At 33.8% G+C, this 12,477-nt stretch overlaps 2 protein-coding genes across 2 annotated transcripts; one reads left to right on the plus strand and one right to left on the minus strand.

The window, feature by feature from the left end:
• Nucleotides 1-1,507: 1,507 nt before the first annotated feature.
• On the plus strand, nucleotides 1,508-5,071 carry LOC147383211 (large ribosomal subunit protein eL24-like). The gene is made up of 5 exons (XM_086428381.1): nucleotides 1,508-1,609; nucleotides 3,330-3,405; nucleotides 3,548-3,649; nucleotides 4,483-4,631; nucleotides 4,725-5,071. The coding sequence occupies exons 1-5, from the start codon at nucleotides 1,599-1,601 to the stop codon at nucleotides 4,876-4,878; spliced, it is 492 nt and encodes a 163-aa protein (XP_086284507.1). The 5' UTR covers nucleotides 1,508-1,598; the 3' UTR covers nucleotides 4,879-5,071.
• Nucleotides 5,072-5,412: 341 nt separating this feature from the next.
• On the minus strand, nucleotides 5,413-11,646 carry CYCP1;1 (cyclin p1;1). Its single transcript, XM_086428380.1, has 3 exons — nucleotides 11,482-11,646; nucleotides 7,526-7,939; nucleotides 5,413-5,832 (listed from the first exon to the last, which is right to left on the minus strand). Exons 2-3 carry the CDS (start codon nucleotides 7,924-7,926, stop codon nucleotides 5,559-5,561), a joined length of 675 nt encoding a protein of 224 aa, XP_086284506.1. The 5' UTR covers nucleotides 7,927-7,939; nucleotides 11,482-11,646; the 3' UTR covers nucleotides 5,413-5,558.
• Nucleotides 11,647-12,477: the final 831 nt, after the last annotated feature.

Below are 12,477 nucleotides of genomic sequence, written 5' to 3' on the forward strand. Positions count from 1 at the left end.
ATATAACATCGGACTCTAGAATTGGATCCTAAAATCTGTTTCAAAAGTCTACTTTGTAGGTTTGAAATGCGGTGGAAGCAGTTTTTTAATTAAAAAATTACAAGACTAATGATAATACGACTCGATAATTCACTCGGTCTACTTGGTTTATGTGTCAAGGTGCACTGAACCGTAGATCTTTTTTCTTTGTTTATACTGAAGAAAATGATCTATAGTTCCGTGCACTTGCCACGTGGACGGATTGAAAATTTTTGAGTCAGAATATTGCAACTCAAAATATAATGTGAATTTTTTTGGTGTGCTATATGTAGGTTTTTTAATTTGTGTAATAAAAAAAAGAACAGTTAGGTGTGCAAATCTAAGCCTTCCTAAGTAAAATTCTAACACTTACTTGGGGACGTTGAGCTCACCAAGTGGCATCCAAAGCATGATCCGATATCACAGGGTTGTAGAGGACAAAATTTTATGTACTTATCTTTTATTTTATTTTTTAAAATGTTATTTTTTCAGTGTTGAATTTTAATTTTAGATTTGGGAATTTCATGGATGTTCGGTAGCAGTCTATTATCAAAAGAATTCATGTGGCATACTCAATCGACATCCCTAACGTGACATGTTCTCCTTGGGATATAGAACTATGATTTCTCATAAAAAAGTGTAGTTTTGTATCCTGAGGAAAGTAGATCTACGATTCTCAAGCTTGTCACGTCAAGGTGTCGATTGAATATTTTTTTTGAAAAGTATCGATTGAATATGCCACATGGGTAAGTCAGATTATCTAAGCCTCAAAAAACCTTCTCTTCAACTAATGATATGGTTGTAAGTAGCAAATAGCAGATGGGATCCATGACTCAAGGAAAAGAAGGAAATTCCGGTTGTAAAAACATAACATTGGACTGTTGCGATAACACACATATCCCAAGGACATATTGTAACTTAAGGATAAATTATGATAATTGTATGTTGTATTTTAATGATTAGGATCATGGTTTTAAGTTTTGACGTCCCGTCTTGTTCATGAACAAGATTGAGTTGTCTCAAACGAGATTTAAAAAAAAATACCTTAAAATTAGAGTAAATCATTCTTTGAGATGACTAGATTTAAAATCATGGTTAGGATTTCTTATGAGTTAAATAAGTCCCGATACTTTGTCATTGTATGGGTCTGTACGTGTCCATGTCAAACAGATTGATAAGAAACATTGATCTCAAAACATTGAATATATCAAATTGACCTATAATTTCATTAGATACCAACATTTTAAAGTTTCGATGGAGCATCAAAGAAAATTTAGTAAATTTATAGCTAATAAGACCACACTATCTTGTATCAAAATCCAAGGTTGAAGAAAAAGAAAATCATACAAGTTTTACAAGAGGAAGAAGGTGAGGGTGTTTTGGTAACTTCAATTAGTCTCTCACGGAAGAACATTGTCAAGGGGTGTGTCACCAATTTGAAAATACAGAGGATATATCAAAATTTACCGAAACATGTAGGGGTATATCTAAATTACCCGTTTATTATATCACTGCTTATTAGGGTTTCAGCAGAGAGAGGGAGAGAGAGAGAGAGACCACAACCTGCACCAGACGCCGCGATGGTTCTCAAGTACGTATTTTTCCTCCTTAAATTTATTTATTTATTTTAATAAATTCTGAACTGTGAAATTTCACCCGTGACCAAATTTCGCGGGAAAAATTATGAAAAACTAGATTTGATGAATTATATTGAATCCCTAGAAAGAAATCATAATCCTGATAAAATAAAATTGCGATTAGGATTTGGATTAGATTTCAATTTGAACTATTTTGTCTCTTATAATACTTATTTTTCTTATTTAATAGATTAACGCCTATTGGTGGTGGATTTAGTTTAGATTGATTGGGAAGGAGAGGTGATAGTGTTGGATAATTGGGGTTGGGTTTGATTTTTATTTACAAACACATTTACTGGTAAAAATGTGATCGTTCATTGTTCTTAGATCTCAAAATGTGTTGAACCCAACGTGTCTTGAATCACTTGTACTACTTCACAATAATTTGAGAAACCTCACTCAAGAACTAGTAATAGTTTTTGGGAATAAGTGCAATCCCGTTCACTTGGAAACCCGAAGAATGGGTAGAAACTATAAGCAATAACTCCCAAAAAATGCATTTTCTAGTGGAAATTGCATTTTGATGTATTATTTCGCAGGGGTTAGTTTGGTTAATCGAGATAAAATTTCAGGTGGAGAGGTGGACACACAAAAAAAAAAAATCTGCTTAATCATCGTTTATATTTTATAGGTTGGTAAGTTGGACTTGAACCAACAACCTAAAAGTTGCATTAAAACATGTCAACCAACTAAGCTATCAGTCTAAGCTTGATAATCTTCGTTTTTTTGTTTGGAGTACTCTCTTTTTTAGCGAAGCTTTTTTTTTTTTTTTGCTAGAATTCAAAGAATTTTGGAATTCTCATTTCCTATTGGAATATTTGTTTGTTAACAAAAAATGCTTGAACAGTAATATTAAACTATTCTTATTGTATTTGCGATATTAAGAGCTCTTTTAGATAGAAAGTAGTTAAGAAGAAAGTAACTTTTAGAAAGTAGAAAGTAGTTTCCTTTTGCTTTTAAAAAGTATATATATATATATATATATTTTTATACTTTTTTTAAAGTACTTTTCGAAAATGAGTCCAAACAAACTTTTTAACTTTCAAAAGTTTTTTTAAAAAAAAGTTACTTTTTTAGTGCATCCAAATAGGCTCTAAGATATTAGTTGCATTTGGCATTATGAAAATATGAAAACTAGTAGCTAAAAGATATAGCAATGATATCAAGATATTGGATATGATACATGTCCTTGTGTCCAATGTCTTGCATTTTAGGAAGCAATGATATCCCTGTTTCCCATATTATTTGTCTGTATACATATCTGAATCTGGGCCTCTTAGCAGGTAACTATGATATCTAGAATTATATAACAGGTATTAGAAGTTTTTTTTGTGTGCGTGTGTGTTCTTACGAGTTCTATTTCATTTATGCGTAGATCTAAGGAAGTTAAATGCAATAATAAAATTTTAAGATTTTTCTTCTAGTACCTGTGTTGATAATGCCCAATACAGTGCGTGAACCCTACATGCCAATATTTGAGGAATTGGGTGTCACGTTGCATAGATGGAAGCTTTTGTGCACCATTAAGATTATATTTTTCCTTTGCTGTGTTTGCGTAGTATGCTCTTTCCTGCATTTTCACCAAGTATTATTACATGAGTTTGAGTGTAAGTATTTACTTGCATTCTCAATTGCCAAAGCTCTTGGATTAATTATTTGATATTGGCTTTTCAGGACTGAATTGTGCCGCTTCAGTGGTGCCAAGATATACCCTGGTAGGGGTATCAGATTTGTGCGTGCAGATTCTCAGGTAACCTATGGTATTAATCACCACTTGTTCTTCATTGGAATAAGTATTTATCAACTAATTTATTTTTGTTCCATTTTGTTACCATTTTCCTGACCCCTTATCAATGAAACTGAACAAGTGTAGCTCACTTTTGTCAATTTAGGTTTTCTTGTTTGCCAATTCGAAGTGCAAGAGGTACTTCCACAACCGACTTAAACCTTCAAAGCTCACATGGACAGCCATGTACAGGAAGCAGCATAAGAAGGTGAGATTCTTATTCAAAATGGCACTCCCTACTTTTTCATCAGATTGGCAATATGTCGGATATCTGTTTACCCGAATCATCCGACCCAAGTAATTCGGGTATGGGTACAATTTTTTTATCCAATTAAGAATTCGGGTAAAATTATCCGTACTTTATTCGAATTTTTTAGGGTGAGATTTGGACACGCTTCCTATCTAATCTGAATATCTGTTTATCCGAGTTTAATGCAGTAATTTCACAATAAGATATATATGTATAACCCAAAAGTGAGGTTCTTTCATCCAGGGGTGGATTTAGAGTGGGGGCACTTGCCCCCACAAGAGTTATCAAATTCTATGGATTAATGTGCCATTGAGACAGATTTTAGCAGTGGATAAAGAAATCTGCCTCTGTTGCCCCCACAACTATTTTTTTCACTCTTAGTCATCCCCACAAAATTTTTTCTACTCTTGGGTGCTGCCCCCACATGAGCAAAATCCTGGCTCCACCCCTGCTTTCATCAACTTCACAATAAAGGTATATATATCCACCTGAAATTTGGGTACAAGTCGGTTACGGATATCCTTTAAAAAAATGTATTAGTAATTGGATATGGATATCCTTAGCGAAAGAGGGTAACAAATCGGATACAGATATCCGGATATAGAGTTGGATAAGGATACGGATATATGCTTCATCCGACCCATTGCCAAACCTAGTCTTACAAACCCCCTCCGCCTTTTTAAAAAATAAAAAATAAAAAGTCTTATTTTCTGGTACTTTTGTATAATTTTCTTGTTTGGTTGTGGCTGATCCTTTATTGAATCTTCTCACACCCATTTCCTCAATTTTAGGACATTGCAGCAGAGGCTGTTAAGAAGAGGCGTCGTGCCACAAAGAAGCCATATTCTAGGTCCATAGTGGGTGCTACCTTGGAAGTGATCCAAAAGAAAAGAACCGAGAAGGCAGAAGTCCGAGATGCTGCCCGTGAGGCTGCTCTGCGGTAAAGTCATCAACTCCTTCTGGTGCTTTCTATGTGAAAGTTTATTACTTATTCACATATTTCTTCTACAACTGATTATTTTATATCGTGCAGTGAGATCAAGGAGAGGATCAAGAAGACAAAGGATGAAAAGAAGGCAAAGAAAGCTGAGGTGATGGCAAAGACACAAAGGAGCCAGAAGAGTAGCATGCCCAAGGGTGCAGCACCAAAGGGCCCTAAACTTGGAGGTGGTGGTGGAAAGCGCTGAGTTCCCTGCTTCCCATCTTTTTCTTACCTATAATGAAGATACCAGAGATGAAATTTAGGATGATTTTTTTCTTTCCTTCTAATGTTTTTAGGGATTTAATTGGCTTTGTTGGCCAGAAGTGAATTTTTATCGTATTTTTGCCAGAGCAGTTGGCAGATTTTGATTAATTAAACTGTCGAAATGGTTTTTGTTCCGTCTTCATTATAATTGCCTACTAATCTTACAGTTTTTGGTTAATGATGCACTATCAGCTACTATTCTCGATTCCGAAAAATGGGGATGAGAAGAATGTCTTTCATTAATGCAAGAATCATTCGATACAGTCTGGAATTCATATCCAAGTCTTAATGATACCCCCAATTTCTTATTGGTTTGTGTTATTAGAGGAGTTCAAGATGAACAATTTCTCAAGGAGTGGTCGAAGAGATGGCGGAGTTCAAACCCTTGAACGATTCAATCGGCTCATGTCAACCAAGATTTTCAAAATCTGTTTAAAGATAACTCAATTGAATTCAATGAGAGACAAATTCAAGCTGTGAGAACTTGTTGGATCATATTAAATAATAGTACAACAATTGAGTGAGTGATATTACAAGCATATATTACTCTTCCATATAAATCCAAACATCCATATATATTCTTAAACTGAAGATCAAACAGAAGAGCCCATGACAATAAATTTAGATGGCCCCACAACTATAACTCCGGATCGTGGCAGCTCCTTTTTGCTTGTCATCCTTTTGCCATCCTTTTTTCAATCCACAGATCTGTATTGGCCGCTCAATCTGGTACCCTCCAGTGGCTTCTTTCTCCAATTGGACACAAAACCGCTCGAAAGTTGCTACTGTGACATGTAGTCTGAAATCTAAATTGAACAAGAATTTAATCTCCATCCTATTCATCTCTGCAGTGCTGATTCCTCCCACTTTGGCATAATATGCATTGTTGAAGAATCTACAAATTTAATAGAAAATATAGTCAGATTTTTTATTTCAGACAAGAGCCAATGAAGAAAACCAAAAAAAAGATCCCATGCTTTGTTTGATCAATTAATGTTCTGAAGTCGAGCTATTCAAAATGGTTATTTAGTTATTTATTATTATTATAAATAAATTGCTCTCAAGTCTTGAGATAGAAGTGTTATAATACCTACCAAAAAATGGGGTCTATGCTCAAGGTATTAAATTTTGGTTTCATTCTCTATTTTGGTCAGCTTGGAAATGGAACATCCGTGTGAAAACTAGTACAATTTTCACGGAAATGTTGAGGGAATTTTCGTTGGAACTATAGGAAATGCTAAAACAGAAAAAGAGAATACACTCACAAGTCATCAAACTATAACAAAAAATCATGTAGAAGTGAATATTGGTCTCATTTAGCTACACATTGGCGCAGGTATTTGAGCCTGATAGCCAAAGACCGATGGACAACCTATTAAGTATTATATTCACATATATATATATATATTTATAAGTATTATATTCACATATTATTATGTTTATTTTTAAATAACTATATAATAAGACACAACGTTGGGTTCCACTCTCTTTGTCTCAAGATTTATATCCCATAAACAACCGATATTTCACCTTTTTACCTTTTCTCTTCTTCCTCTTTCCAAAAATGCCCCTAACATTATTGTCTTTTTTCTTCTACCCTTTTCCTAAATATTAGCCCTCAAACTTCATTGTCTTTCCTCATCTCCCCCCTTTTTTAATAATACCCCTCTAACTTTATTATTTTTCCTCTTTTACCCTTTAACTCCAAAGATTTTTAATAATACCACTCTAACTTTATTATTTTTCCTCTTTTAGCCCCTTAACCCCAAAGAGGATGTATAAATAATATCAAAATATCAAACTAACTATAAATGGACAGTTGTTCTTATACAAAGTGCTAAGATGCTTATGATACAACAAAATAAGATGATATATACATACCCAATTAATCACATAGTTTATTTCAACTAAAAAATGGATATTATGTGTAATTTACAAGTCCTGTATACAGGTATTTTTTTTAATATGATTTATTATAAAAATTTTCCAATATTATAAAAATAAATTTTAAAAAATAACATTTTGTATCGTCATAATAGTTATTGCATTTCCATGCTTAAAATTGGATAATTTCACTAAATGACATTTCCACCTAAATATATACAAAAAGAAAGTTTTGATTAAATTTTGTTCCAAGCCACGTGAAAATGGAAATATTTCAGTATATTTCATGGAAATACGTAAAAATGTGATACTGCAGTTATCTTGAACTTGAAATGGACTATATTCATCTAGTGAGTTAATCAAACTAAATGTAGCTCTCCATCCCATAATCTTGTGCAAGGAAGCACGAAAGAATTAGCATCTCTACATTTTTGTTGAAGTGGATTAAAAAATCACATCTGACATGTTATAAACAAAACCCAATGAAATATCATCAACACCAATACCAACTATCTTGTGAGGATGAAAGTGGAGATCCCAAATCAAACCCCCCTCCCCCCCATCAAGCCATGGAAGTTCAGGTGAAAGATCAGGATTAATGAGTTGGTGTGCCAAATGTGCTTATGGGGCTGGGTTCATCAAGGATTGCATACCCAAGGTCCTTGGAAAAAAAAAAAAAAAAGAGTACAAATCAAAGTACTTACGCGTCGTCAATAAATTTCGCTGCTACCATCACACTTGTGATAAGAAGCCGGTGAACGTTCAGAGAAGTGACATAAGCATTCACTCGTTGTAGGAATCTATCCATGTATATTTGTGCAACAACAAAGCATGATGGGCTGCAGCTCGAGTACTTGAAGATGCGATCAATGTATTGCCGAATACCAAGTGTGGGTGCTCTCAAACCATGAAAAACTGTAACTATATCTTTCTTTTTTGTGGTCTCCAACAACTTTTCATTCTTTTGAACAGATCTCTCAAGAAGAGAAGAAAGAAGAGACAACACTCGTGGGGTTCCTGTAACTCCTTTTCTCGATTCGTTCAACCCTAAAGCTAAACAAATCTCGGATCCTATAACCTCCGTCTCAAGTGCCAATGATGCCATCTCTTAACTTGAGCTGTACCAACCACACAAAAATGTCTAGAGTCAAGAAGTATTTGGTGAATTATTCGCAAAGAGAGAAGATATAGAATGGTAAAATCAATCTTGTCATTGGCTTTACTATTATTAACTTTGAAAATAAATAAAAAAGATTTTGGATGAACCCACTGATACAGAAAAAGAGCTCAGTTTCGCTAATTATCATAGACTACTATTTGTCAATAACTTTGGAAATACATGGTTTAACTAAGCTCGTATTCCTTAAGAAAACATAAGAACATCATAGGCATTTTTCATTTCCTTCCATTTTGATTACCCACTCTTACACCAAATGTAACTTTGAGTGTAGACCCATTATGCATGACACAATATAAATGAAGTTAAGACTGAGAAAACTAATCCTCCCCCTCATCCCTCTTTCTCCTTTCCTTTTCCCTTTTTTTAACCCCTTTCCCTACATGGTATCAAAGTTTTTGGTCCTCAATTTTTACTTGAGTGCTCAAACTAGATTGCAGGAGACCAAAAGGATTTTTTTTTTTTTGATGGGTAAGCTGGACTTGAACCTGCGACTTTAAAATTGCTTTGCAATGTGTCAAACCAACTGAGCTATGGGTCTAAGTCCAGACCAGAAGGATTGTAATCGTGACATCTACCATTGTACTGGGCACTTTCGTATTTTTGCCTATGATGCAAATAGGGATTGTTAGTTTCTGATAGGCAGGTTACATCAAGTTATTACACCTTTGTGGAGGGTAACCTTGCCACTTGGATATGAAAAAAACAGTACGTAGTTGCCAAATCAAGTGCAGAGAGGCTGAATATTGATCCATGGCATTAATGATTGAGTTAGGCATTGATGCTTTATGCCCTATTGAAAGATTGTTACACTTTATGCCAAATCCAGTGCACAAGTTTAAAATATCCTTGTGCTTTAGGGAATGGCACTATACGTAATAAAGTAAGGCTAAAAGAAATAACTACCATTCTTTTCCTACAAACTTCTACATTTACAAAATTCTGATAAAGTAACTTCATCTACTTTATCATTTTCTTTCAGGTAAATTAACTTATTCTTTTCTATCAGGTGAAGTAACCTAAGAGGAACATAGAACCTACATAAATTGAGACTCTTATCTTTTATATGAAAGATTCTCACTGACTAAAAGCACCCAAGAATTCTTACACCGTAAAGAAGTACATAAGCTAGGAAAGAAAGACAAATGACTATAAATTAGTCTAAAAAAAGGTATAGAAAGTCAGAAAGATAGCCTAAATAGTGAAAACAAATTTAACAAACCACATCCCTCTCTCTACCATTTCTCCATTTATGCTCTCCTTTAACTCCCCCCACACCCCTATTTTTATGGGTTTCTTTTTTTTCTCTCAATTTATTTCTTTTGCACCTCAAACCAAATCCTCAAGAGCATAATCATGGCTAAGGGGACACAATTATTAATGGGAATGAAAGAATGGAAAAGGATTGAGGAAAGGGTATAGATAGGGAAGGAAAGAGATGAGAGAATTGATGAGGATGGTTTTCTTTTCCAATAGAAGTAGCATTTTAATGTTTCTGCGACATGAAGATTGATTAAAATCTTCAATTGAAATCATGAGAGGTCAACAAGAAGCTTTCTCACTTAAAACAATTCCAGTGCGGCTTCTTGATACTAAGATACATATATTGGGCATGAAATACCAATCCTTTATAAAAAAAAATAAAAAATAGTTTCATAATTTTAAGGGAAAATTACTTGGAGGACCCTGATAAAGGGATTTTTTTCTAAATAGTCCCTAAGTTTTGGACGGTCTCTTAATAGTCCATTTAGTAAACTTTTCTTAACAGTCCTTGGACCTCATCTCACTTGTATAAGGTCTTTGAAATACCCAAACTATCATTTTATCATCTTCTTCACATAGTTAGGTTTTCCAATGACGATCATTTCCGACGGTCTTTGATCATTAATAATTTATCAAAAAAAAAAAAAAATCATGAATAACATATAGAGAATGATATTCTCTTACTTTTGAACATTTAGACACATTTTTATTTATTTATTTTGATGTTTCATTAAGAAAAATGAAGAACGAAGTTGAAATTTGAATTTTTTTTTTATGACTAAGCCGTAATTTTTTATTTGCAACTATGGTTTATGCATTTTGAGTGTTCCAAGGAGATTTACCCAGTACCGAACTAAAAAAAAAATGAAAAAAACAAAAAAAAACTGATTCACATTTACAGCATTGAGTTCACCACTTTTAATTACTGTCGAGTTAGACGATTTTTTTCATGATCAAAGGTCGTTGGAAATGATCGCCATTGTCATTGGAAAACCTAGCTAGGTGAAGAAGATGATAAAAGGGTAGTTTGGGTATTTCAAAGACCTTATACATGTGAGATGAGGTTTAGAGACTGTTAAGAAAAGAAAAGTTTACTAGATGAACTATTAAGAGACCCCCAAAATTTAGGGACTATTTAGGAAAAAGTCCCTCCGCCAAGATCCTTTAAGTAATTTCCCCTAATTTTAATAATTTAAGAAAAAATGTAAATTCAAATAATTATGAGGAACATATAACAGATATAAATTATAAATTTTATACAAAACACACATGGTTTTCGTGTTAGTGATGGTGGCAATTTTGGCAACCACATTGTGTGGTTAATGCATCAGAGGATGCTGATTCAAATCTAGCATGGTTGGAGGTTTGGAAAGAATTTTTTTTTGTTTCCTTCTTAATTGAAATATACATTATCCATTGAAAATGTAAGCATTTATACACCATAGGGACTTGTGAGATTGAATTAACACTAGTGGTAAGGAAATAAGGCTTTTAAACTGCAACACTGATTGGATGAGAGTTAAGAAATCGGATCTGAAAATAGGCGCATTGGGTGCAATGGTTATGAAACATTTCATGCTCGTGGAAAGACGTCGAATTGCTTATGGTTTGGTAGATATGAGAGTTAAGAGATCAGATCTGAAAAAGGTTATCTTTATCTAATAAACTCTGGTCTAATGGATACAAACCCATGTTTGAGATGTAACAAAGTAAACTATGCAAGACCTTTAAATTCGAGAAAATTCATAATCCACGACAAAAAAAGCACCATTGCCCATCTCAGAAAACAGAGAATTCTCAGGTCTTGCAACAATAAATGCAGCTATGAAAGTTCAAATTCTCATTTTTAACTTAAATCTAAAAATCCCAAAAAATTCAAATTAAAAGAACAAGAAATTAAACAAATTAATGCAAACCCATCTCAACAAATCCAAGAACAACAACTTATTCCAAAAATTTGGGGAATAACTAACTCAACAAGAAAAACAAATAACTAACTAAACAACCCATTAACTAGAAAAGTAAATCCAAACTCAAAAGAAGCCCATTTTAAAGAGATAGAACACTATAATAAATGAACCCAACTGAGGAATCAAGAAGAAAAATCAAAATCCATATAAGGAAGAATGCAAGTGACATCAAATCCAACATTTCAAGAACATATTACAAACAAAACCAACTAAAACAAACAGTAAAATAAGTTCCAGAAGAAGGGCTTACATCTTCTTGAGAGATCTCACAACTCTGTTATTCTTCCTACATGAGCTTCAAACACAAAGAAGATACTCTCAAGAGAGACAAAGAGAAATTTAACACATTTACACCTCTCTCTTTATTGTTTTTTCTTACTTTTTTTTTGCCAGCTTTAACACATTCGCACTCTCTCTTATTTTATTTTATTTTATTTTTTATTTTTTTATTTTTTTATTTTTCTTGAGAGAGGTATCTGGTGTTCCCTTCACAAGGAAGCTCGTGTCGGTAGCACCATTGTTAGTGGACAAGCCACTTCATTCAATGGCCAAGGTGGGACCTACCTAAAGGTCAAACGGGTATCCGATTGCCTTACCGACCCGAAATGGACTGGCCCTCGGGTCCTATTCGGATCCTCTCAATAGTTAAACAGATCTTAAATCATTAAGTATCTTTTTAGGGTTATATTGTGTTTTAAGTATACCCTTTAGTATAATATACTAATTTATGAAAATATTTGTTTCAGAACCGGAACCAGAACCCATAAGATCCGGACCGATCCATATAGTAAAGTCTAATATCTAAATCTGACCTATTTGGATCCATATTTCATCCACCAGTCTCGGTCCCACGTGGCCATGTATGCTTCAATGCACACGTTAGTACAACTCATATTATGTACGCTAAAATACACGGTGAGATCTATGGGAAGGAAATACGCCTTTCGGTGGTCGCCAGCTGGACAATTATTGAACGTCATTTTTTTCAATTAAATAAACAGATTTATTTATTAAATTATTCATCGAAATGACAAAAATGACCCCAAAAGGTTGACTATAGTGAGCATGATTCCACCGCACGGCTTTGAGGCTATTAGAGCTTTTCAAGCCATTAATTACGGTTTGAAGCTTTTTGAATTTTTTTACAAATTTATTCAAGATTTGCTTGTCCATGGCCCCTTCGAACATGATCCACACAATTTTCATAATTTAGATTCTGATTTTGGATGATAGAATCAAATTTATG

The sequence above is a fragment of the Akebia trifoliata genome, chromosome 16 (assembly GCF_017979445.1).
Source record: "Akebia trifoliata isolate Shusen 1 chromosome 16, ASM1797944v1, whole genome shotgun sequence".
Classification (NCBI taxonomy): Eukaryota; Viridiplantae; Streptophyta; class Magnoliopsida; order Ranunculales; family Lardizabalaceae; genus Akebia; species Akebia trifoliata.